At 30.2% G+C, this 27,135-nt stretch overlaps 1 protein-coding gene across 2 annotated transcripts; it reads left to right on the top strand.

The window, feature by feature from the left end:
• The first annotated feature begins 403 nt into the window (after positions 1-403).
• On the top strand, positions 404-25,731 carry LOC118193186 (RIB43A-like with coiled-coils protein 2). Of its 2 annotated transcripts, none has more exons than XM_035364237.2 (6): positions 404-551; positions 6,849-6,930; positions 10,225-10,444; positions 14,270-14,510; positions 17,737-17,964; positions 20,089-25,731. In XM_035364237.2, exons 3-6 carry the CDS (start codon positions 10,251-10,253, stop codon positions 20,335-20,337), a joined length of 912 nt encoding a protein of 303 aa, XP_035220128.1. In that variant the 5' UTR covers positions 404-551; positions 6,849-6,930; positions 10,225-10,250; the 3' UTR covers positions 20,338-25,731. The 2 variants fall into 2 exon arrangements, with proteins under 2 accessions (XP_035220128.1, XP_035220126.1); XM_035364235.2 differs by lacking the exon at positions 404-551 and adding an exon at positions 597-859.
• The last annotated feature ends 1,404 nt before the right edge of the window (positions 25,732-27,135 follow it).

The following is a 27,135-nucleotide window of genomic DNA, read 5'->3' as shown; positions in this document are numbered from 1 at the left end:
ATTATTCATTAAATGAATTTTTTTTTCCTTGTAAGCACATGTTCACACAGGAAACAAGACTCCCGCAATCGAAACAAATATAAACAAATATTTGCGAACGAAACAAACATTTCTGCATATCCTAGTCGGAATACGCATATTTTAAAAAAATGTGTCTCTGCAGAACTAGTCGGAAGCAGAGCAATTCCACTATGGAAGGACTAATTAGTCAGACGAGTAATCCCAGCCTACTTTAAATTATTTCTTTTACTTTAGGTAGATTTTAATATTATTATTGCTAATTTAAATTTAAATAAAATGTTTAAGTTTGCTTCTCTCCTATTAATCATACAAAATTATGCTATCACTTGAACGGGAAGAGGGGAACACCCTTCTGAAATCCAAGTTGTTTAGGAAAATTGAACTTATTAATCTGGCAATATGACTTCACATTGAATTTTTTTCTTCCGCGTTGCCTAGGTTACAGCCTTTTCCTCTAAACGCTGCTATGTGTTCGCCTGTGACGACGACATATCCACGTTTGTGAAATACTTTGTATCATAGCAACAGAGGTAAGTTGTGTTTTTATTGCATATTATCATAATTTTACCTTTCCTACTGAAGATACTTTTATAATGTTGCAACGATGCTGTTTAATTAACTCGCACTTATTAAGAATAGTAAAAAATGCAATGATCTTCATTTTTTAAACTTAAAATAATTTAACAAATTTATAATCCGTAACAGGTTTCTTTTATAAAACAAAATGAATTCATATTTACCATCTGAAGATAAATTTTACGAAAATGTTCGTCGTAGACGAATAGCAGAAGAACAACGAAAACATCGCATTTTTAATGCAAAACAGAGACAGATTGGAGTAGGCTAATTTTAATTTAGCTACATAATTGTCTTCTTTTTTTATGCATATTTTGTGCACTTTTTATTACATTCTACTATTTCCTTAATGTAACAATTTTTAATAATTTTATCACTTTTTATGATCTGTACTTATCAAAATTAGTAATTTCATTGGAAAAATGTATACATATATTAGCAGATATGCATGAAAAATTTTTTTAAATTGGATACACCTTTTTGTTAAACTATAATATACTGTCGCTACTTTGAGCCAAGTATGAAAAATTGCCTGTTTTAAAATAATAGCATTATTTAATAGAAAATAATGGTAACAGATTTCGGTAAAAGTAGATTTTAAGGTACCCCTTGGCGAAACTTGACGATTTTTGGTGGTACATGGATACCGATTTTGTGCAGTTCTTTGACTTGTTATTTTGGCTTGCAAAGCTGTGATTTTTGGCACAAAAATTGCCACTACACAAAGCCAAGATAACAAGACAAAACAATTGCACAAACTCGGTATCCATGTACACGTCAACCTATTTTCACTTGAAAAAAAAATTCCAGAATTGCACAAAAATGGCATTGCGCACTCTTTTAACTTTATCCATGTACATATCGGCCTATTTTCACTTAAAAAAAATCCCAGAATTGCACAAACTTGCATTGCTCACTCCCTTTACTTTGTCCATGTACACATCGATATATTTTCACTTAAAATGTCAAAGGAGCACCAAATTCTACAATATAAGCAAACAAAAAATACATAATCTCAATAAAATACATTTTAAACCAAACAATAAAATAACATAAACAAGGAAAAACATGTTATACATTTAAGCACTACCAAAAGCAAGTATTTATTTACCATGATTTTAGAGTTCGTTTCGTACACCCAGAGCCACATAAAAATCAAAATATCAATCATACTCAAATGACTTTTTTCAAACCAGGTACTCTTTCTGATCAAACGCTTCACATAGTGACCATCTGAACCTTTCTTCCTACAAACCCATTCAAATCCATTTAAACGGTTTTTACATTTGACTAGACGCATATCCTTCCTACATACTGGACACTTATAATGACTACTAAGTAAACCTTCATTTACACACCAGTCAATTAAAGTTCTTTTCCCCTTTCGCTCCAAATCTTACAGAAACTTCAAATTAATCTTACTACATTCGGTCATTCTACCGTCTAAAGAATCAAACCAACACACACCACAAAAACGTTTACAAAACATCGCATGATTCAAAATTTCCCAGAATACCGATTACGGCACAATAGATCCAGCCCCCGATTACGTCACAATAGGTTTTCCATAACATTCAACTACTCAGGCTACCATAAATGAAACAACTTGGCGATAAATCAAACAACAACTTCGCCATAATACAAGGGGTACCTTAAAGTCTACTCTACCCCAGATTTCTTCAGAATGTTGCAGAAAAAGAGGAATTATAAGTACAAGCATTCTCATATGACTATAACCCTTATACATTTATTCTGCTTTGGCTTTTCCTGAAATTCTTTTGGTGCTTTTTGATTATCTGCATCCCCATCGATAAGTGGCAAAAGAATATTGATGAAACCATGCTGCCAAAAAGCATTTATGTGGCAACTTAGGTAATGCACATATTATATATTTGTTTGAGTACACATAGATTAGTACTTTTGAAATTAAACGTTCATTTTTCTGGTTAGTATTTTTTTTTTGCATTGAGTACATTTGTTTTTATCCTAACAAATCATAATGTAAATGCAATGTTGGCTTCCTTTTTTTTTTTTTTTTTTTTTTTCCATTATATTGAAGTTTTTATTGTTTTGAGCAATCTTGATTATGTGTGTATGGGGGGGGTATGCAGTTCTGAGTTTGTACAATTCTGTGATTTTTATTTTAGTGAATACATTTCACTGTATATATGAGAAGAATAACAGTGCAAAAAATTATTGAATGTTTTTTCAAAAATGCTAAGTATTGTACTTTTTTAGTGAATTTAGAAAAAAAAATGGTGAAACTTAGTGCATCATTGAAGTAAAGATGCCCAAACCTTTCAAAGTTGACAGTGAGTTCTCAACTTTTCATTGGGAATATGGATAATCAGAAAGTACCTTTCTTTTATTTGTATTTTTATGTGTATTCTTTATTGCAGAATTAGTAATGACATGCATTTTGGTACATGAATTATTAATGAAATTGAACATATAAGGAATATTTGGTATTTTTTAGTTTCATCCCTCGCATTATAACAATTTTTTATTGTCGGATTAGATAGGCATCAATATAATTTTCCGAGTAGAGTAGACTTTAAGGTATCCCTTGTATTATGTCAAAATTATTGCTTGATTTATCGCCAAGTTGTTCTTTCATTTATGGTAGCCTGAGTAGTTGAATATTATGGAAACCCTATTGTGACGTAATCGGGTGCATGATTCTGGGAAATTTTGAATCATGGGATGTTTTGTAAGCGTGTGGTGTGTGTTGGTTTGATTCTTTAGACGGTAGAATGGCCGAATGTAGTAAGATTAATTTGAATTTTCTGCATGACTTGGAGCGAAAGGGGAAAAGAGCTTTAACTGACTGGTGTGTAAACGAAGGTTTACTTATTAGCCATTATAAGTGTCCTGTATGTAGGATGGATATGCGTTTAGTCAAACGTAAAAACTGTTTAGATGGATTTGAATGGGTTTGTAGGAAGAAAGGTTCAGATGGTCACTATATGAAGCGTTCGATCAGAAAGAGTGCCTGGTTTGAAAAAAGTCATTTCAGTATGATTGATATTTTGATTTTTACGTGTCTCTGGGTGTATGAAGCGGACTCGAAAATCATGGTAGGTGAATATTTGCTTTTGGTAGTGCTTAAATGTATAACATGTTTTTCCTTTTTTATGTTATTTTATTGTTTGGTTTAAAATGTATTTTATTGAGATTATGTATTTTTTGTTTGCTTATATTGTAGAATTTGGTGCTCCTTTGACATTTTAAGTGAAAATATATCGATGTGTACATGGACAAAGTAAAGGGAGTGCGCGATGCAAGTTTGTGCAATTCTGAAATTTTTTTTTAAGTGAAAATAGGTCGACATGTACATGGATAAAGTCAAAGGAGTGCGCAATGCCATTTTTGTGCAATTCGGGGATTTTTTTTAAGTGAAAATAAGTCGATGTGTGTTCACGTTGTTTGTAATGTAATGTTTGTTATTGTATTTATGCGTTAGTTGTAAGTTTGGCTTCCTGTCCGGGGATTGTACTTCTTCGGATTGTCCTTGGGAAGGGGGCGGTGTTACGGATTTGGTATTTAAATAGCTGATGTTAGTAGAATTATAAATTAAATTGTTTTATTTGTGCAGTGCAGTGCGTGACGAATATTAGAGAAAGCTAAGCCAGAAAATTAGAAATACAAGAGCGCGTGCATTTAACATTTAATAAATAAATATCTCTTTTTGATTTCGAGAAATTGCTAGAACATTTTCGTGAATTTAAAAGCTTATATAAACGGCATGAAAAAACTCTCAATTCCTTAGTTATTTAGTTGTTTTATGAGTTTTCTTTAGAAGACTGCTGTTGTGAATTCGCTGTGAAATCAGATTAGCTTTCTCTATTTTGAATTACTTCTGTTGAACGTTTTTAGTACAGCCAAAAGTCATTAATCTGGACTCGTCAGGACTTTGGCGATTCCGGATTATAGATTATCACTTTAAATCTGGTAAGATGGCATGTTCAAATTATACAATTAAAAATATGAAACCGTAATTTATGAAATAAAGAACAATTATGATCTAAAGGGTATCAAAATTTACAAAAAAAAAAAAAAAAAAGCTTAATATTTATTTGTTCACTTTATTAAACATTTCTTTCAATGCAAGTTGTTTAAGTTGCTTCATTTTATGTGATAGTACTTTCTGTTTAATTCTATAAACAGACATAATTTCTCCTTCAGTTACAAAGTGCTGCTGTTCAAGTCCTGTAATTGCTGTGTCAGATTTAAATCATATCAAAGACGGAATACATCGAGATGAAATACTACATTTAGTAAGGAATTATAAGCGAAATAAAATAAAAACATCTGTCTTGAAGATAAGGATAGCACTGACAGATCAACTTCCAATTCGTTGCGCGTTGCGGCATCCCCCCCCCCGCAGAGCAGCGTGAAATTGATAAACAGATTTCGGAATGTTTAGGTTTTTTTTGCAGCAATTCCACTTTTGTTTAATGGACTTCGAAACATACTTTCGCTTTGTAGATCCTTTACATATTAGTAAATATATATCAGAAATTCTATTTGACATAATCGAAAGTTCAAGCTTACTTTTATAAAATTGCTCTAACAGTCTGCAAAAAATAATGAGCCGGATCCAATTCGTAGATTAAGGAACAACGCAATCTGCAAGATTAACTGGATTAGATAATTTTAGCTTAGCTTATACCATCCATTATACATTAAACACACATGTGTAAACGTATTTTGCGCATGCGCACATGCATATTCGCAGCCGTAAAGGTCACCACGACGCATGCGCAGCAAGTTTGTAGCCTTGAGGTCCGGATTAAAGATGTCCAAATTAATGACTTTTGACTAGTTTAAAAGGTAACTACTGTGAGATATTGGGATATTGTATGGATAGCTGAGGAAATTTAAGCATTTTGTTTTATTTGCTGTGCTAATAATAAATGTTACTCATTTTTCATCGGACTTGTGCATTCAGTTCATAACAAACCTGTACACACGCAACAATATTAATACATTTTTGACTGTGTGAATGTTTTTTTGTATGTTTTCTGTGAAGTACTGAAAAGAGTGAAGAACTGCTAAGTGCTAAATATTTATAAATAAACATAAACTAATATTAAATACAGTCAAAAGTCGTTAATTCGGACACCCATAATCCGGACCTCAAAGCTACAAACTTTCTGCACATGCGTCGCTTTGACGCATGCGTGCAAGACCTTTACGGCTGCGAATATGCATGTGTGCAAGCGGATAATATGTTTACGCATGCGCATTTAATGTATAATGGACGGTATAAGCTAAGCTAAAATTATCTAATTCAGTTAATGTTCCAGATTGCGTTGTTCCTTAATCTTCGAATTGGATCCAGCTTATTATTTTTTGCAGACTGTTAGAGCAATTTTATAAAAGTAAGCTTGAAATTTCGATTATGTCAAATAGAATTTCCGATATATATTTACTGATATGTAAAGGATCTAGAAAGCGAAAGTATGTTTTGAAATCCGAAATCTGTTTATCATTTTCACGCTGCTCTGCGGCAGGGGGAGGAGAGAAATGAATTGGAAGTTGATCTGTCAGCACTATCCTTATCTTCAGGGCCAGATGTTTTTATTTTATTTGGCTTATAATTCCTTACTAAATGTAGTATTTCATCTCGATGTACTCCGTCTTTGATATGATTTAAATCAAGTTCCTCGTCATTATAATTCGCTTCCGATAGTGAAGAAAGTGACAGAGAGGTTATTGAAAACGAAAACATTTCGATTGACAAATTAGTCGGTATTCTCGACACAGCAATTATAAGACTTGAACAGGGGAACTTTGTAACTAAACAAGAAATTATGTCTGTTTAATAGAATTAAAGAGAAAGTATTGTCACATGAAATAAAGCAACTTAAACAACTTACATTGAAATAAATGTTTAATAAAGTAAACAAATAAATATTAAGCTTTTTCTTTTTGTAAATTTTGATACCCTTTAGATCATAATTGTTCTTTATTTCATAAATTACGGTTTCATATTTTTAATTTTGTAATTTCTGCATGCCATTTTACCAAATTTAAACTGATGATCTATAATCCGGCAAAATCGATAATCCGGAATCGCCGAAGTCCCGACGAGTCCAGATTAACGGCTTTTGACTATAGTGGATAATTAGCTTGGCCATGTTCAAAAGGTCTGGTGAATTAAATTAACTTTTATGTATTGATCATATAATGTCATTAATTTTATTTTAAATTTTCTTTATTTTCCTAAATATATATATATTTTGTAGTTGGATGTGGATGCTTTGAATCAGCAAGTACATGAAAAATACACTGCTAGGATTAATGAAGCTGAGCAAGAGAAAAAATATGGTATTCTCCTTTGTGTAGTTATTGTTGAACCAATTTAATTTTATTTGTTTTATGTTTTCTTTATTTAACAATTTAATAATTATTTTTACATTACTTAAATATCTGAATATTAATATAAAAACTTTTTTTGTTCTCATCCGTATCTGTCTTTATAAAATGTAATTTTGTTACCAATCCTTTAATATAAACGGTGTATAGTAGACGCACTCTAATAATGAGGGCACCCTCTGGTGAGTAGCTAGAGAAAGACCTTTCAATAAAGGCCAAGTGATGAACCTGTTCGGTTGCATCAGACTTTCGCTCTGCAATATTCTTAAAATTAAATGTGATATCCAAGTGTAACTTAAACCTGTTAATAAATTATTGTTACACTATAAAGGACTCTTTTATGATCCCATCCAACACATTCCTGTACAATTTAGAAATTACTTCTTAATATTGTTAATGTAGTATCTCACATCCATTTAGTGAGTTTAAATATTAGGAATAATAATTTTTTGGTTAATTTTAAGAAAAAGTGATTAAAATGAGGAAGTATGTTCTGAGAAATTTGTAATGCTTATATAAATGTAATGGCTCCATTTGTCCCATTTTTTTAAAAAAAGGAGACAGACTTGAATGTTGAATGCTCTTAAATTTGGCATTTAAAATCTTCTTCCATATTTTATATAATGGCTTATTACCATATGCATCTACAGTTATTGATAGCTACCAGTGTGCATTTCAAGCTGGAAAATCTAGTATTCATCAGATTCATTTACTATTCATTCTGTTAGACAAATTTTGGAAAATATTGATACCTGATACCTTTCATCTTTTTATAGATTTTAAAGCTGCTTATGACAGCATATATTGTGAAAAGCTGTTTGAAGTTATGCTGGAATTTGGACTTCCTAGAAAATTAATTGATCTAGCTAGAATGACTTTAAAGAGAGAAAATTGCAGAATTATCATGTCTGATCTATCAAAAGCATTCTACACTGAAAAGGGGTTGAGAAAGGGTGATGCCCTTGCATGCATGTTTTTTTAATATCGCCCTTGAAAAGGCTATTAGAGATGCCAGAATTATAGAGTCACCACATTTCAAAGATCTGTACAGTTACTAGTGTATGCTGATGACATTGATATTATTGGAAGAAGTAAACGGGTTGTTGTGGAGACTTTTATTTCTTTAGAGTCTGCAGTCAGAGACATTGGACTTAATATGGTTAATGAGCATGAAACAACATTTATGGCAGTAACTAGTTCAGTGCATAATCCCCTTCCACTGCAAATAAAGTCTTATACTTTCGAGGGTGTTCTTCTCTCGTTTACGTATCTCAATACTTTCTTCTCTAATGATAATAATATTAAACTTGAAATTGACAATAGATCATTTAGAGCTAATACATGTTATCATGGTTTAGAGAATTTTTTAGTGTCTAAATTATTAAACTTCAAGACAAAAATAAACCATAAAACCTTGATTAGACCTATCATATTGTATGGTATTGAATGCTGGTTATTAACAAAAACATATATGAAGAAAGACTTCTAATCTTTGAAAGAAATATACTGCGGAAAATATATGGCTTAGTTAGAGAAAATAGTAGATGGATAATTTTGTATAGCTATTTAATATTTAACAAACAATCTAATATTGTCCGAGTTATCAAATCTTATCAAATCAGGTGGCTTGAACATATTTTTAGATGTGGCTACTTGAACCCTGTTAAAAAGGTGACCTTTGCAAGTGTAGAGGGTACCAGGAAAAGAAGAAGTCCTCACACAAGATGGATAGATTGTGTGGAGGCAGATCTCAGGACTCTAAAAATGAATTGTTGGCAGATCATAGTGCTAATCAGATCCGTTGGAGGAAGCTTGTTGAGATGGTTTTGGCCTGTGATAGGCTGTAGTGCAACTGAAGAAGAAGATATAAATGTAATGCATATGTAGGTTCCTGAGTTAATGCTGAATGGATGTTAATATTGTATTATGTTATACTGTAAAATAAATCTTTCTGTATGTCAGTATTGAGTTCAATTAGGTTAATGAAATTTATTATCATGGACTGTAATTTTCTGAATATATGTCTATTTTTGCACTTCAACAATTTTAAAATTATCTTAAAGACTTAAATATAAAAAATGTCACTAAATACTGACTTGCTTTTCATATGAGCATCTACAGTGTACCAACAAAATTGGCATATTTTCAGCTATAAGATTTGATATAAATACCTTTCTTGAAAAGCATATTTCAAATTGTATTTCTTTTAATAATCTTGCTTTTGGTCTCAGTGTTTTTCTATCTACAAAATAGTTTATAACAATTTTTTGAAATTATTTCATTATCCCAAAATGTACGTGTAGATATTTGTTACATGTAGCATATTGCATAACCCTTCTCCACAAGATACAGCTTAAATTTGACTAAATAAAGGATACAGAAGTTAAGTGTCATTGCTTCATTATATAAAAGATGTGAAATAACCATTCCTTCAATTAATCTTTTAACTCAATCTTTAAATGTAAAAACGTTTTCAAATAAAATTTTTACTTTTTTTTATTTTTAGTAGTGATATAAATTCAAATTCCTATGCAGTTTGAGGCTTGTGTATGTTGGATAAATACATTGTTATTTTGTGGTTTACACAGTAAAATGGCTGAATATGGTAAGATTAATTTAATTATTTTGTGGTTTAAACAGTAAAATGGCTGAATATGGTAAGTTTCTGTACGATTTGGAACAAAAGGGAAAAAAGCATTAATTGACTGGTGTGTAGATGAAGGTTTACTTAGTAGCCATTATTAAGTGTCCTGTTTGTAGGAAGGAAATGCATATGGTCAAACATAATATATTTTCGAACGGAGGATATTTTTGGATAATATGTGAATGGTTAAAGTAGATTGAAGGGTGCCCCTTGTATTATCGCGAAGTTGTTGTTTCGTTTATCGCTAAGTTGCTGTTTCATTTATGGTAACATAAGTACAAGTTTGTACAATTCTCTGATGTTTTTTTAAGTGAAAATAGGTCGATGTGTACATGGATACCGAGTTTTTGGTGCAAAAATCGCCATTACACAGAGCCAAAATAACAAGTCAAAAAACTGCACAAACTTAGCATCCATGTACCACCAAAAATCACCAATTTTCACCAAGGGGGCACCCATAAATATATTTTTACCAATTTTTTTTCAAACTGTTCTAATGATTAATGTTTTTTAATCAAATCCCTAATTTTCTGTTTTGAAGAAATATATAGTTAAAAACATTATGCAATTAAAATATTATACATTTATGAAATTTATTTTAGCTGAAGAAACAAAATGGCAATTACATATGCTTGAACTGGCAGAGCAGCAGAATCAAGAGCAAATTCGAGAAATTAACGAGAAAATCAACAAGTTTCGTCTGTCAGAGCAGAGACCTCAATATAGGAGAGATTATGACTTATATGATCCTCATCAGAAAAGAAAAGAGCGTCCTCCAAGAATATCTGATAATGACTTTTGCCCTGTTTCAAGTCTTCAAAAGTATGTACCAAATTTTTTAGTATTGTATGTCATTTTACGTATCTGAGATATATTACTTTTAATTGATTAATACTTGTAAACACAGTTCTAAAAATGCATTTTGCATTGCTTATTACTTGTTAAATTCGTATCTTATTTTGCAAATCCCTTGTTCTTTTTATTTGCTTGTTTACCTGTTCCCATACAAACGAATGTATTGCATCTGATAATCATTCTCAAACTTATCTTAATCTTTTTGTCCTTGCAAATTAGTGTATCATCTGGTTTCATTTAAGTTTAAAATTAGGTGTTAAATAAAAAAAAAAAAAGTGGTTTTCAGCACCAGCAAGGATTTCAGTAGATTTGTTATTGGGTATCAAATTGTTTAATGCCAAAATTATAAGATGAAGTCTTTTTTTTTTTTTTTTTTTTTTTTTTTTTCCCCCAAAGATGGAAAATGCAAAAAATATTTGACTGATTCTTTCAGATTTAATGAGAGTGTCCATAAATGGGAAACCTCTAAAATATTGAATCCTTAATCTTCTGAGCGGCCGAGCGGTTAAGTCACTGAACACTGGTAGTTCGGTCCGAGGTTTGAATCCCGCGAACAGGCTGGCTGCATGGGTGTTTTCGTGGTTTTCTCCATGTGTTATGTGTATACGAGCCAGTTTCCCTTAGAAAGTCCTCCACGAAGGCATCCCTTAGGCAGATAGCCCTCAAGGCTTTGCTATAATTAAAATAACCTAACCTAACCTTAATCTTATGCAAAATGTTTTCAAAAAATCATCACTTAGCCTTAGAACTTCTGGAAGATAGATGACAAAGAAGAAGAAAATAATGTGTGGCAGGTTCTGTCATATACTATATGCATAATTAAATTTGCTTGTTATTTTATGCAATTTTTGTAATATTTTATAATTGCTTTATTTATTTTCATTTTAAAGATTTTCTTTTTTATTTGAAAATTTTTCTTTGTTAATGCACAATTTTTTGTATTTTTTTTAAAGTAAAACATTAAATTAGAATTTGACATTTTATTTTTACAAGATAAAACATAAATCCAATTTAAAACTGAGTACATTGCTTTTTTCTCGCTCATGTCATTCACATCAGAAATGTTTTTCACTGGCTGATTGACAGCCTCTTGGTACATGCACACACATATAAAAAAAACAGGGGATTTCATTGCATCTTTTATTGACTCAAAGTGATATTTGTGATATATCCGTGACTCAAAGTGATATATGCATAAATGCTGTAGTTTTATACTAAGACTGAGCTTCATGTTTTTGCTATGACCAAATGCTGGAAGTTGCAGCATTGTATTTTCTTTTATCTGTCTAGTGTATGTGAAAGTAATAATGTAGAAAGTGATAACTTCAGAAATGATTACCCATCCCTGAAACATTCAGAAATTAAATGCTAAACATGATTATTCAAGTAAAATGGGAAGAGGTCAGAAGCCTTAGAAGGACATTTAAGTAGTGTAATGTTAATGAAAAGTATTGAATGTGTTTCAAATGAGAAATTAGCTTTTTTTCATGTTGGGGAAGACAAAACAGTTTTCTGGATTTTTCTGGCAATATAGCACTGATTTATATTGCTTCTTCCAACTCTTATCCACTAGCCACATATTATAGAATTTTTAGCATCTAAAAATGATCATTTCAACTTTAAGTAAATTTCATTCAATGTATATAGTGTTTAGTAAAGGGAGCTGAGTAAATTGCTGCTTTTCCACTCATGTCATTCACATCAGAAATGTTTTTCACTGGCTGATTGACTGTAGCCTCTTGGCACGTGCACACACACACACACACACATATATTATATATATAATGGGGTTTCATCAGCATTCATTTATTACTTCGAAATGATATCGGCTTTTTTCCCACCCAAGCATATGCATAAATACCGTAGTTTAATACTGAGACTGAGCTTCATGTTCTGCTATGACCAAATACTCTAAGGTGCAGCATTGTACCTTTCTTTTATCTGTCTAGTGCATGTTTAATAATCTAGTACATGTTTTAATTTCTTAAATTTTCATTCTTGATATGTACTTAACTTCCTGATGTAAAATTTTATAAAATAAGGCAAAGAATATTATGCAAATAATTTAAATGCAATAGGTGGAAATGTTCACCAAAGATAAAATTTAACATTTTTATACATCACCTAGAAAAAAATAGTTTGAATTAATAAAATGATAGTGAAGGCTTTGATGAATTTCTAAATAAGTTTTATTTTTGCATGTGAAACTTACGAAATTTAATTATTACTTTTTGGTGGGTATTAAGACTCTGACATTATCATATATTCTTCCTTATTAATTTTAAACTAAATGTTTTGAGAACTTTAAAATAAAAGTCTGGTTTAACAAGCAGTAGTAAAATGAAAGCTGCTCGTTATGGTAATTAATGAGCTCTTGAACAAAATAGCATTTGTTATAAAATTTGAAAATTATGTGTTAAGAATATCTTTGTGAATTGTGAGATCTTCAGTTTTTGTAACATTAATGACTGTTTTACTGATTGGCGTTTTTGTTCTACAAGGACTTTGTATAAAGTTCGATTTTATGTATAGAGAGTCCTACTACCCACAGAACTGAAACTGATTTTATTAATTTCTGTACCTTATTTTATAAAACTTTTGGATTCAGTGTTATTTGAGTGTGCAATGTAGGATTTAGGAAGCCACTTTTAAAAACACCCATACATCTTTTTCACTATAGCTTCATTAAATTATTTCTAATTTATGAAATGAATTTTGAAAATAAACGTCATAAGGTTTAATTAAAAAATACAGTTTTTAAATAATCTGATACTTAACTAGTATGATTTTTATATTCATTAGGTTAAATTAATAACTAATATTGCAAACCACTTTTGTTTTAGCATGCTGTCATACCATACATTTTATATTATACGGTCAAAAGTCGTTAATTCGGACACCCATAATCCAGAATGATCTATAATCCGGACCTCAATACTAAAATCTTTCTGCGCATGCGCATAGGCGTTTACGCGTGTGCACAAGACCTTTATGACTGCGCATATGCATCTGTGCAAGCGCAGAAAACGTTTTCGCGTGCGCGTTTAATGTATAACGGACGGTATAAGCTAAAATTATCTAATTATCTATTTCAGTTAATGTTGATGATTGCGTTGTTCCTTAATCTTCGAATTCAATCTGGCTTATTATTTTTTACAGACTGTAAGAGCAATTTTATAAAAGTAAGCTTGTACTTACGAAGGCATATCCTTTGTTTATCTAACCGTTCCGAAATCTGTTTGGGCAGATGTTTTATTTTATTCGGCTTATAATTCCTTACTAAATGAAGTATTTAATCTCGATGTACTCCGTCTTTGATATGATTTAAATCAAATTCCTCGTCAGTATAAATATCACGAATACAAATCAAATAGTTTTCTGGTTGCAATTTTCTAATTTCGGCTATGCGTAAGGTATGCTTTACGCATGCGCACATTGAAAGAAATGTTTAATAAAGTAAACAAATAAATATTAAGCTTCTTTCTTTGTAAATTTTGATACCCTTTAGATCATAATTTCTCATTATTTTATAAATTACGGTTTCATATTTTTAATTTTATAATTTCTGCATGCCATCTTACCAGATTTAAACTGATGATCTATAATCCGGAAAAATCGATAATCCGGAATCGCCGAAGTCCCGATGAGTCCGGATAAAAGACTTTTGACTGTATTGTAGTTTCATGTGATATTTTAAAATGCCATTTTATAAGATCATTCAGTTAACATAATTTATCAATAAAAAGCTTGCAGAGGTATCAGATTTTAAATTTCTGTAATTATTCTTTTAAGGCTTGAAGGAGAAGACTTAAATTTTGAAGATCGGTCTAGAAAACAGAAAGAGCAAGTCCAGGATAATCTGCTTCAGCAAATGCTAGAGAACAGGATTCGGAAATATGCGCAGCAGAAAGAAATGCATGATTGGGAGAATACTGTACTACTACAAGATAAAAATGCATTGCATATGCTTGAAATGGAATCTGAAAATTATAAGAAATATGCTAAAAGCCTCAGTGATACTAACAAACATTTGGTAAGATAATTAGCTTTAAAATAAATTTTTTAAAATGCTATTTTATTCAGCAATCAGCTATTTTAAAGCAAAAGTACACACAGGTATATATTTCTGTGCATATTTTTTTTACATTGCAAATTCATATATATACTATGTACAGGATGGTTATAATTAAAGTTTTCCACTTTCAAAGGCTATAGAAAAAGAACCACTGGTAAAATGATCCGGTATCTGACATGAAGCAATGGGAATTGGTCTGTCAATAGGATTTTTTTTAAAAAATTATCTCTATATTGTTTGCCCTAGTGTTACTGTCATCCCCCCCTTTTTTTAAACTGTTTACGATATTTTATTAATTTTATTTACTGTATTGAGAGTAAGATAACTTTAGTTTAACTAACTTTAGCTTGCAATGATCCCTTAACTGTCCAGTTTAATTATATACATATATATATTTAAAAAATGCATTTCAAAAGCCAATGTGTTTTGTATGCTTTAAGCGTGAAAGTGAAACATCTGAACCGATTATGATATCCCGCCAAATAAGAAAATTGGTAGAGATGTCTCCAGTCCTTCCAATAGAAATTTAAATTAACAGACCATTCTTTATCTGATTACATACAAATACAATACATAAAAAAATTATGGATATAGCATATAAAAAACTTAAATAGCTTATCCTAATTTGTCATGTTACATAGCCATTGTTTATCTGTTTTCAAAGTCGTGTATCATGGCTTTTTTTATTATTATTTTTTTTTTTTATTATTTATGCGTGAATCCTGTAACTTTGAAAATACTCCACTACCTACTGTTCCAAATATTAATGATTTTACCAAAATGAGAACTTACATCCTTCTTTACAAAAATCAACCAATTATCAAGAATTAATCGATTTTACATTAAACCAAAAGAAATTTCTTATGATTGTGTTGTGATATCACACTTATCCATTACTGGTATTAAATCACTCTGTTTGGTGGCAATGCATACTCAATAGTGTATTGAGCTCCATAATGACATTATCTCATTTATTAAATTTTTTGAGGGGAAAGAATTTTTTAAAAATATTCTTAGTTTAATGCTGGATAGTCAGGCTTTTACTGTATTACTCTATTAAAATAAAGTTGATCCAAAACTCAGTCTTACCCAAAACATTAAAGTAGTTTTTAAACCTAGAATTTTTTTTTTATCTATAATGAAACAAAAGTCTAAAGCCAGATAGAAGGTGTCTGAAATCAGCAGATTGTGTGATAGAATGTGTATGTGAAAGTGGCACATTGGGGTGATACAGCACTCTATTGAAATCTGTAAACTCATATAAATCATCATTCTGCACATAGATTTCAAACAATATGCATTATTATATGAACATGATGTTCAGCAACATTATTTTGTTTGTGGAACTGCAGATGGAGCAACTACTTGAAGGATGCACAGAGAAAGATTTTTGATTACACAGCTGTCAGAATATCAAACAACTGTATGTATTAACCAGGGGCTGTATAATAGTGGACTGCTCCATGTTTGCAGGTATGATGTAAGAAGAGGTAGCTATTGCAAAACTTCTAAAGTAGAGTACACTATAATACACATGTTTGAGGATAATTTTATTAAAAGTATGAGAACTGTTGGACATTGGGTGAAGCCACTTGACCATTTGGAGAGTTTTCAATGTGAAGGAGAGTTCAGGTATTTAATCTGAATGATTATCTTTTGCATGCACATTTTTCTCACTCTCTACAACAGGCTCTGCAAATCCTGGCTCCCTTTGTAAATCTTATTCACTGATGCATTATATTTGCTCATTCAGGTATGTTTAACACCCACAGCTTTCATCACTGAGTGTGTGATATCACATGACTACCAGGAGATTTTCCATTAATATTTGGGCATGTATATCGTTATCTTAATGCAGTATATCCTGCCGGATTTTCTTTTTGGTATTGTTCACATACATAATGTGGTTCCAGCATTATGGAGCATCAGCAAATTTCGACAGTAATATTAAGAAATCAGCTTGATGTTATTTGCAGCCCTCCACTGGGTCAAATGTAGTAGACATATCACTTGGTCACATCTATCATTAGATTTTTTATATGCATGGATTTCTTCTTCAGATGACACATTATGCTTAATGTGATCACGATTTACAAAAATCTTATTCTGATCTCAAGAGTAGTTTTCAGACTGTTGTTTTTGCTGGAAATGTGGGTGAAATGATGAGAAAAATTTGCCAAAAAATGTACACCAGTCCACGTGCCATCATTATGGACATTGCATCACTGTTGGTGGTTGCTCTTTTGATTGCCTATTGTTTAATATTCGGTCATTAAAGTATTTGTTTTCAGTTGTGTTTCTTACTTTTGTTCTTACCTTCTCTACATGACTGCACTTACTTCAGTCTCTTTTACCTACCTTTGTATTTTTGCCAGATATTTTAGAATTATCCTATATATAAAAATTTTGTATTATGTTGATCTTTATGATACAGGCATTTTAATTCCATTCATTGCATTAAGCTCTAATTAAAATATATGAATGCAAATATTCTTGTCAGTGCAAAAATGCTCGATGATGTTTATACTAAATAATTATTTTGTAATTTCATTGGTAAATTTCAAATTTCTTTATGAAGAACTTTTTATAATACATCTGAAAAATTATAATGTAAATAAATTTATATATTAAGATCCCTTAAATTGTTGAATTCTGAAAAATTTAGCAAGCTGATTACAGAAAAAGAGGAAATTCTGTCTAAAGCTGTTGTGTCATAGCTAGATAGCTGTGTTATGCTTTTCTTAATTAGCTTCTTTTTAAAAGTATGTTTAGCCTATATATTTTATTTTCATCTTGATATATTGTATCTTGCATACAGAATTGCATGCAAATTTTTTTTAATAAATTTTTATTTTCAATGTGCTTACACATATTTCAGTGGGATGAGCAGATTCAATTCATGACAAAATAAAGTCAGAAAATTTACAAATGAATGTTCTCTGAATAAGTATTTAATGACAACTGAGTTCCTAATTCTTGTTCAATGATGTTTTCGCAATGGAATATTGTATTAAATTTTGATAAAATAACAAAAAATGGAAACAATTTAAAAGACAGTTGTTTTACGGTGAAAGATTAAATTACACTGACATACGTTTGAGTGAAGTAATATGTGTGGTAATGTTCCACATATATTACTTCACTCAAACGAAGTGATAATGAAATTTATCATGTTTAATTTTAGGCTTTATCAACCATAGAAAGAAATATGCAACAAAAGATGGAAGAAGAAATTGAAAATAGGAAAGACATTGAGACAAACTTTTATGGAGATTTGCTAACAGAAAACCCATTAGTAGCAAAAAGTTCATTTGGACCACATCGTGTAGTAACAGACAGATGGAAAGGAATGAGTAAACAACAAGTGCAAGAATATATTTCAGGTCAAGTGCAGCAAATTCTTGACAAGAAGGTAATTAATTTTAATTTTGTTATAATCTTTTATTGCAACTAAATGTTTAAATAGAATTAAATTTCATTCTGTGAATAAGCTGATAAAATTGCTGAGTTATGATGAAATTTATGATGACAATCTATATTCACATGCATTTCACAATCTATTTTTCTCATGAATATCAGTTCAATTTTTTATAATGCTTAAATTTAGGTAAAAAAGCAACTGTCAGTTAGCAGATATCTGAAATAAAATTTTATAATTTCTGAGGGCAATTCAACACAAGTTTCTCATCTTGTGTTGGATTTAACTTTAAACATTTTTTATTTTCTCTGGAAAAAAGATGTACAGGGTGGTCATAAAAAAATTTCCTCATATATGAACCCCCTGGAATTACAAGTTTTCAATGTGAACTCTTTGCAAACAATAATGCATTGCATGCGAGAGATTGCTGACAATAATGACAACATAACATCACAGGAGGAATCTGTATGCTATAAGATTGGCATCTTACACTAACTTCACATTTTATGGAATCTTTATGCCATAAGATACCATAAAACTTCATGTTTTATGGCATCTTTTAATTCTGACAAATCTTGTTGATTTGGTTTGCCCTAGATTTCAGATACCCCCAGAACAGAAATCCATCAGAAAGAGGTCAGGAGATCGGAAAGAGGTCAGGAAAATTGCAAAGTTATGAGAGGTGACTCTATTTTAAAACATTGCACACATTGAAAACTTATAATTCCCATAAAAGTTTTCCCCCTCTCCTCTCTTGGTGTTGTCACTAGTCTTTTACAATACTCTTCTTGCAAATGTTTTATGCGAGCAATTTTCATTACACATGCATTGTCCCAATACCATTTATGATGCACTGATGAATTTGCACAGGAAAAAAAGTGGTTGTTGCGATTAAAAAATTTTGAAACTTTTCACTGCAACCATAACCGTGAGTGCTATATTGCTTTAAATCATCACAATCTTGAACGCATACTATCAAATAACATTATCTGAAATTTCATTTTGATTGGTTGAGTGGATAGGCCACTAGGGGTTCATATGTCGGGGAACTTTTTTTTAATGTATATCAGATTCGATTTGAAATAGAATTTTATTCGCAATCTTCCCCAATCTAATAACTTTAAATTTTAAATTGCTGTATTTCTCTTCCAAATTTAATGCTCAAAGTTTACTTAGATTTTTTTTAAAGTTGCACTTTATGTTTAAAAACTATTACTAGCACTTTAAGAATATTTTGAATTTTAAAATTAGTTCTTTTTCATCCATTTTTAGGAATGCAGATAGGAATTTTAGGATGTCAACAAATATATCAACAATAAAAACTAATGATGAAAAATATGATTTTGTTTTCACAGGCATGCATTTTATGAATTATTGTTAATCTTCAGAATTTGCATAGTAATTTCAAGCTGCACTTGATATTTAAAACAGAAAATAAGTAAAGAAAATCCTCAGAATTTGCTTAATTTTTTTACCTATACTTAATGTTTAAGAAATGAAATGTTGTTTGCTGTCTTGAGGCAATGTTAATATATTTTGAAGTTTAGTTTAGATCTATTTTTTACACTGCAGAACAGAATATCAGCAATCAGCACAGTTGATTGTATACAGGTAATTTTCTTGTATTTAAAATCCAAAGGGATGATAAAATAATTCCAAAACTAAGGAATATTCAGTAAGCTCATTTTTTAAGGCAATGAATAAATTATTATATTAAATATTAAAACTATTTAAATGAGAATAATAATTTTCTTTTTATGGAGGTGTATAGTATGCAAATATTCAAGCTAAACTGTTGTTTAGCTCCTCTTTTTTAAACCTCAGATTGTTTTCATTAATAAGTTACAGCAGGGTTAAAAAATAATTCTTTTCGTTAATAGTATGTTTTAATTTTGAATTCTGTGCTATGTTTGTTTTTAATTAGTTAGAAAAAAAGAATTAAAGATTTTTTTCCTATAAATCTATTCATAGTTTTGCTTTTGCATAGTTTATAGATGTTTATAATATGAGTAATTTTTAAATTAGGCTCTTATTGTTAGGTATTATAACATAGCAATAATTTCAGTTTTTCTAATACATTAGATACATAATAATTATTTTATCTCTCTTCATTTTCAGCAAATGAAGCAACAAGAATTACATGAAGCTAGTAAATGGGCTGAGTGTATTAAAAATCAAGAAAATATTTTACTAGTGAATGATGAAAATGAAAAAAGGGAGAAGTCAGAAATCAATAAAACACTGGCACTCGAAAACAAACAGCTTGCCCAACAACAAAAATGTCAGCAAGAATACATTAACAAAGTTCTTAATACAAATGTACCTTCAACTGAGTATTTTACACAATTTAATACAACATCAAGGTAATGTAAATAATAGAAATTGCACATTATAATATTTTAAGAAGTTATAAAAAGCATTACTTTAATGAATCCTATACTTTTGGTTACATAATATTAACACAGATAAATCATATTACATCTTACTGCACTTTATATACATTTTTAAAGAGTAAAAATTTTTTATTGACATTTCCCTTATATTTTCAGTTGTCTTAATAAACTGTATTTATATTGCATAGAAGCATGCCCAACCGTCATAAATAAGTCTTGAGAAAAATCTTAAACTAAGTATTACAATTTGTATATTGGTTAATACTTTGTTATTTGCAAATGCAAGGGCTCATAATAATGAAACATAAAATTGCTATGATAAAAATGTTTATTAATCATAATAAAATTCTCTCAAATGTGAAAATATCTGAGAATAAATAGTCATATTATCTCTCACCAGTGCACAGGATACTTCCTTTAACACGTATACTGCTGCATTAACACTTTCATATTGTTAATCTAACGATTTTATGATCTGTCTGCAACAAATAATAATAATGAAAAAAAAAAAATGTCAATAACAGGTAGCTGACCCAATGCATCACGACTTCAGAAATTCTGGATTTGGGATTTTTCTGGATAATAGGTAATCAGTTTAAACCTAGTAAGATGACATGTAGAAATTACAAAATTAAAAATTTGACATAGTGATTTATGAAATAATGAAGCATTTATGACCTTTTGGAAATCAAAATTTATAAAAGAGGAAGGAAAAACCTTCAATATTATATTTTATTAAACATTTCTTTCAATTTATTTGATTTGATTCGTTTCTTGTGCTAATACTTCTAAGTTTACAGATAGACATGATTTTTTATTCAGTTACAAAGTTCTATTGTAACTGCCGCTTTGAAAATTCCCACTAAATCGGCAATAGAAAATTTTTGGTTCTCAGCAAACTTCCTATCGTTTTCTTCAATATCTGATATATCTTCACTATTGTTTGCAATGCCTGAAAACCTTGACTAGTACCTGCTATACAATATTATATAATTGCAATGCATCATGGTTTTGGTTTTATGAGATTACGGCAGAGCTTCGAGAGCTATCTGACTAAGGGAAGGGATTCCTTCGTGGAGGACTTTCTAAGGGAAAGTGGCTCATATACATGTTAGACATGGGGAAACCACAAAAATGCCCATGCAGCCAACCCTATCACAGGATTTGAACCTCCAATGCATCATGAGACTGGTGATTAAAGATATGTTGTCCTGCTAAATTTTTTCTCGTTTATATTAATATTGATGAAGACTTACTTTAGTTTAGTCATTTACTATATTTATGACTATTTCCCACACATGCTAAGGGCTTTTAAGTCCTGAATAAATTCCCATATGTACAATATAAGTTGTATTTTACATAAAGCTTATCCAAGGCTAGCGCTACCCATTTTGTGGCTTGGTGCAGTCTGTGCTAACAACTGCCTCACTAAAGTCTAAAAATTTTGCATCCCAGTGCCTTCCCGTAATTCTTAAGATTTGTCATCGTTTAGTTTGTTTTGTTACTCCTCTAAATTCTAAAAATTTTGCTTCTAAATTCTGGTATGGATCCTGGGTTTAAATGAATAGCAAATTAAATTCTCAACTGAAACAATAATAAATGCAATCTTTCGACTTATGAGTATCATTTGCAAAATCAATTTTTGCTAAATTTCTCCTCATCAATACACTCAGCAATTCAGAGTGGAGTTAGTTGAAGTCTGTAATCATTGCCAAGTGTAATTTCAAGATAAATGTTACTATGCTTTTTAGATTTCAACTACTAATAGTAGAAATAACAAAAATAATAACTTGTTTAGGCGCTGCTGTGTAAGTCATTTCTCAATCTGCAGTATGCTGATAGTCATGCAATGATAAAAGAAAAAAATAATAAATAATGATTCACAAGGTTGGTGTCAGTGCTGAAGTAAAATTAAGAAGTGGGGCTTCTACATTTTATTATGAAAAAATATCAAATGTGCAAGCATAAAAAAATTCTAAAAAAAAGGAGGGGGTGCTAGTGATCTAGATGTCCTCAATTTTGATCAGGGATATCAACCTTTCACTCCTAGTAAATCAGGTTTCGTATACTTCAGTTTTCCCTTGTAAATATTCTGTCTCAAATATCATATGGGGCTCAGTTTTTATTGAAGGCTTATCATATTTATCTGAAATTTCAAAACAGAAAAAAAAATACACTTAATTTTCTTTAAATTAAGGAATTGTATTAGATTGCTACAACATATCTTGAATACTGACCTAGATGTTATGAGCTTTAAACATTCAACTCTAATCAAAAATCAGTAATATTAAAAATGTATGTAGTATACATTATTTCAATCTGAAGACTGGTAATTTTGTTTTATTTACTTAATATCACAGATTGGAGAATTTCTAGACATTTATAAGAAGATAATGTCTGATATGGTTGACTTATTGAGCTTTGTTTATTATATTGTGTTCAGAAAATAAACATGCCTCAAATTTGCTAAAATTATATCCAGGACCTTAAATTTTATGGCACAAAATATTAGTTTTCCTTGTCTACATACTTTTTTATATTTTTGAAAACATACTGATGCCTTCTTTTGCTCTTTTTATGACTTCCTTTCATCAAAATGGTATAAAAAGTGAAAGCAGCCAATCATATTCCCCTTTATTTGAAGCTTTTGAAGAGGGATGAACATTTTAACAACAAAACTAAGTATTCTGAAGATCATATCCTAACAAAAGAAAATATTAAAATGTCATAGTTTAACAGCTTAAAGGATTTTGAAATCTAAAGCAAACTGCTTCAAACTCAATGTTAATCATCATGTTTATTTTCATAACTTTCAAGTTTCATTGTGGGGAGTGGGAAGAGCTATGTTTAACTGAACATAAGATTCTGAGATAAATGAGCTACAACAGTGGTCTCAAATTCAGGAGGCAAATCATGCAGGCCAATTACATGATCTGAAAGCAGCTAATGGGCTGAATGTAAAAAAGAATGTTCTGGTACTTCAGGATTAAAGTGACCATATTGGTCAGTCACCAAATTTGATAACATTTTTAATCTGCAATAGATTTGATGTTTAAGTTGTTTTGATTATAATTGTTATTCACATGTTATCAACAATTCAGTATTTCTCTTTTCCTCTAAAATAAGAGCACTTTGATTTATAAATAATTAGAAGAGAAGCAGAATTTTTTTGGCATATTTATAATGATGCCAGTTTTTTTTTTTTTTTTTTTTTCCCTCTCAAGCTCACTTTTGACAACATGTAATTCTACAGTTACTTGTTTTCTCTTTAAAATGTTGGTAATTTTTAACTTTCTATCAGTCTGAAAATAAACATCAGGTTCTTTATGATACTGTTCATTTTTTCATATTTTCCATTACTAATTTTTCCTCTTAAATGTTGACTTACCTTCAACTTTAAAAAGAGCAGTGGTTTTCTTCCAAGAGAATGGAATTTTGCACACTGAGCAAAGTTTAAAATGGCTATCAAATGAAATTATTTATAGATAAGCAAAGTTTTGGAAATGTAATATCAAAATTTGCAGGGAAGAAAAAAGGTCTTCCAGCCAATAACTGGTTTCATAGATCCAGGATTCATTTTCTCACTACTTTTTGCTTCATAAATTGTTAGGCTCAAAACCTATTTTCTGTGAAATGGGGTAACAAACAGTTAAATATCAATATATATCTGATGCACTTATCAGAGCAAGCAACTTGTAAAGGCCAGTTTTCAACATTTCACAGTGAATCGTAAACACAGTTGTGTATATCCAACATCTGGTTCAAATATCTAGAAAGTCATATAACTCTGGGCTGCAGTTATGTAGAAATAAAAGACGAACAAGAATGGCTCGTCAACACTTGGATTCATTTTTAATGGAATTTATGTGGCAGAAGTATGAAGGACAAGACAAAATATTCCATTGTATTATAAGCAGCAATTGTCCAATAATGGCCATCACAAATGTAAATAAATATTACTAATTGTTAAATAAATGTTATTCTTTATATTCCAATATTGTAATTTTCCAATTTTTGAAAACTACCAGAATATTTTCTAACATTCGGCAAATTCTGCATTGCCCACTTTAATACTGAAGTCCAGATACACGGGATGAATTTATAAAAAGTTTTAAACAAAATAAGTACATACATTGCACTGTATATACCCCTGATTACGAATATCACCTTTTTACAGCCTGATGCTATGCCAATGTGTGGTGTGTTGCGTTTATCATGGAAATTATATTTCTAAAATTTAATTAGCCTTGAACATGGCTCAGTTGAAAATTTATTTCAATAATATTTAATTTTATTTTCTACAATAATTTCCTCTGTACTTAATTTTTAATTTCTCAACCATATAATTTTTTTCTTCGTTCAATGGCTAAAATAATGAGATTCTTTCCCTAGGTTAAATTTTTTGTCCATTTTCTTTAGGTGCATAATCCCATACAGATATTTATCAAAACATAATAAACAATAATAACTCAAAGAAAAAACATCAAATTTATCTGTCTATATTGCTTGGTTACATTTCTGGAAAATATCTCTTGGTTACATTTTCCAATTCAAATGTATTGAGAGCTAAATGTTAAATTTTCAGACTGACATCATAAATTTCAAATAATTCTAACATGTTTAGTTAATATCTAAATGGCTGAAATAAAAATAAAAAAATTTTATGAAAAACTTTCCACATTTTTACTGAAAACATTTGAAGTGAAAACAAATAATGTTAACCCTCTTTCTTGTTAAATTTTTCTTTGGCATATGCAGAAAAAATACATATATCTATATGTAAACAATTATAAACGTCTTTACTTCATACTACAACTTGACAGTGATGGCATTTCAGTTCTGATAATGTTTTGTTGACTTTGAGAAAAATTACTGGAAACTATCTTCTCCATGGATGACAGCTGTTCATCAATCAATCAGTTTTCTTAGCCGTTTTTCAGCTGTGAAAAATACTGTTTGCATTTAAACGTACTCCTTAACAAAGCAATTTAATTGCAAAAATTTGTAACTCAGAGCATATTTTTCTTAGTATGAATTTAAATTAATTAAATCTGTATTTTCAAATTCTTGAACACATTTTGTTAACACACTGGTAAATTTATTAGCTCTATTTGTATATTTTCTGGTGCATTATTCATGTTTATTTTAACGGTAATGAAAGTAATGTGAACAAACTAATAAAATCAAAACATCTTTCTTAAAATTTTTGTCATAATAATGCTATTTTTCATGCATATTTTTGAGACTTTTTCATCTGAAATAATATGGTGAGACTTAAGATGCAGGAAGTATATGAAATATTTTGATTCAAGTTGTTTGTTCCACAATTGCATGTTGTTGACTTATTAAAAAAAACTGTTTTAATGCAGCTCATTGATATAAGTACCTCACTTCATTATGCAAAATAATTTTCTGTACTTGCTTTCAGTTTCTATTTTGCACCATACTTACAACAAATAATTAAGACACAATAACACGCCGAATAAATACTAATTCAGAAGTCAAACAACAAAAATCAGCGTTATATTTACAAAATTTTCACAGGACTAGTTTCAATGGTTTTACCGAACCACCATCTTCAGCTGCAAAACTGCAAATGAACCAGATAGGAAATAATGATTAGATAAGATAAGAAAGCCTGGACAAGAATAAGCAAGTGGCGCCATCTGTTGGTGAAACCAGAACTAGTCCTGTGAAAATTTTGTAAATATAACGCTGATTTTTGTTGTTTGACTTCTGAATTACAACAAATACTTTATTAAAATATATTCGGGGACTACATAATGTTGCTTCAGGTGCTGCCAATTTGAAACCATTCAACTAGATTGTGATGCATCTGTCTTGCTTAGTCATTCTGAAAAACTGATTTCCTTATCGATTCTTAAATTCAAGGAATATGCAAGTTTACTAGGACACATTCATAAACAGCTTACTGAAATGTATACAGAAAAATATGAAGTATTAAAGTGATTAACTACTTTGCATTAATGTATCACCTTAATATTTCATTATGTTAATAACAAATGTGCTTTAAAAAATCAATAAGAAAATGTGTACGACTTAATGATCAATGATGATTTAATGCAAGTTGTCATAAAATAAGCTCATGAGAAAGGATAAATACAAATTTTATCACCTTTCCTGCATATCTATTTTTGGCAGTAAAAGCTGCACTTTACTGCCAAAAGCAAGAGATCATCAAGATTTTTGCTATGAAAAAACTGACTGTTCTCCATACAGCCTTGATCATATGATTTTCATGTCTTCTTGCATAGCAGAATATTTCTTGTGGTAACTTTAATAAAATATATATCATGGCTGTTAAAGCATCAGTGTACTGAGAGAACAAATAATTCCTACCTATTAAATTAAATCTTAATGGCAAAAAAAGCAACTTGGATAACTTTTTTTAACTTTCCCTGTATTGCAGAATATTTCTTGTTGAAAATATGGCAAAATATATTATATCGCAGCTGTTAAACCGTTAGTGTACCAAAAGAACAAAAAATTCTTAACTATTAAATCTTAATGGTCAAAAGAGTAACTTGGATAACTTTTTCTGTATCATAGATTATATTTTGTGGCAAATATGGCAAAATATATTATATCACAACTGTTAGCGAGAGAACAAATAATTCTTACCTGTTAAATTAAACTTTAGTGGCAAAAGAGTAACTTGGATAACTTTTCTTAACCAGGACAAAACAAGAAAAGGAATTAAGGCATAGTCTTCATCATGAGCATTTTCTTATAAGAAAATAAGAAATGCCTT

The sequence above is a fragment of the Stegodyphus dumicola genome, chromosome 1 (genome assembly GCF_044657685.1).
Source record: "Stegodyphus dumicola isolate Sdum_Otavi_A_Nest chromosome 1, ASM4465768v1".
In the NCBI taxonomy this organism is placed as follows: Eukaryota; Metazoa; Arthropoda; class Arachnida; order Araneae; family Eresidae; genus Stegodyphus; species Stegodyphus dumicola.
The sequence above is the reverse complement of the archived record's forward strand: the minus strand, read 5'-3'. Positions and strand labels throughout refer to the sequence as shown.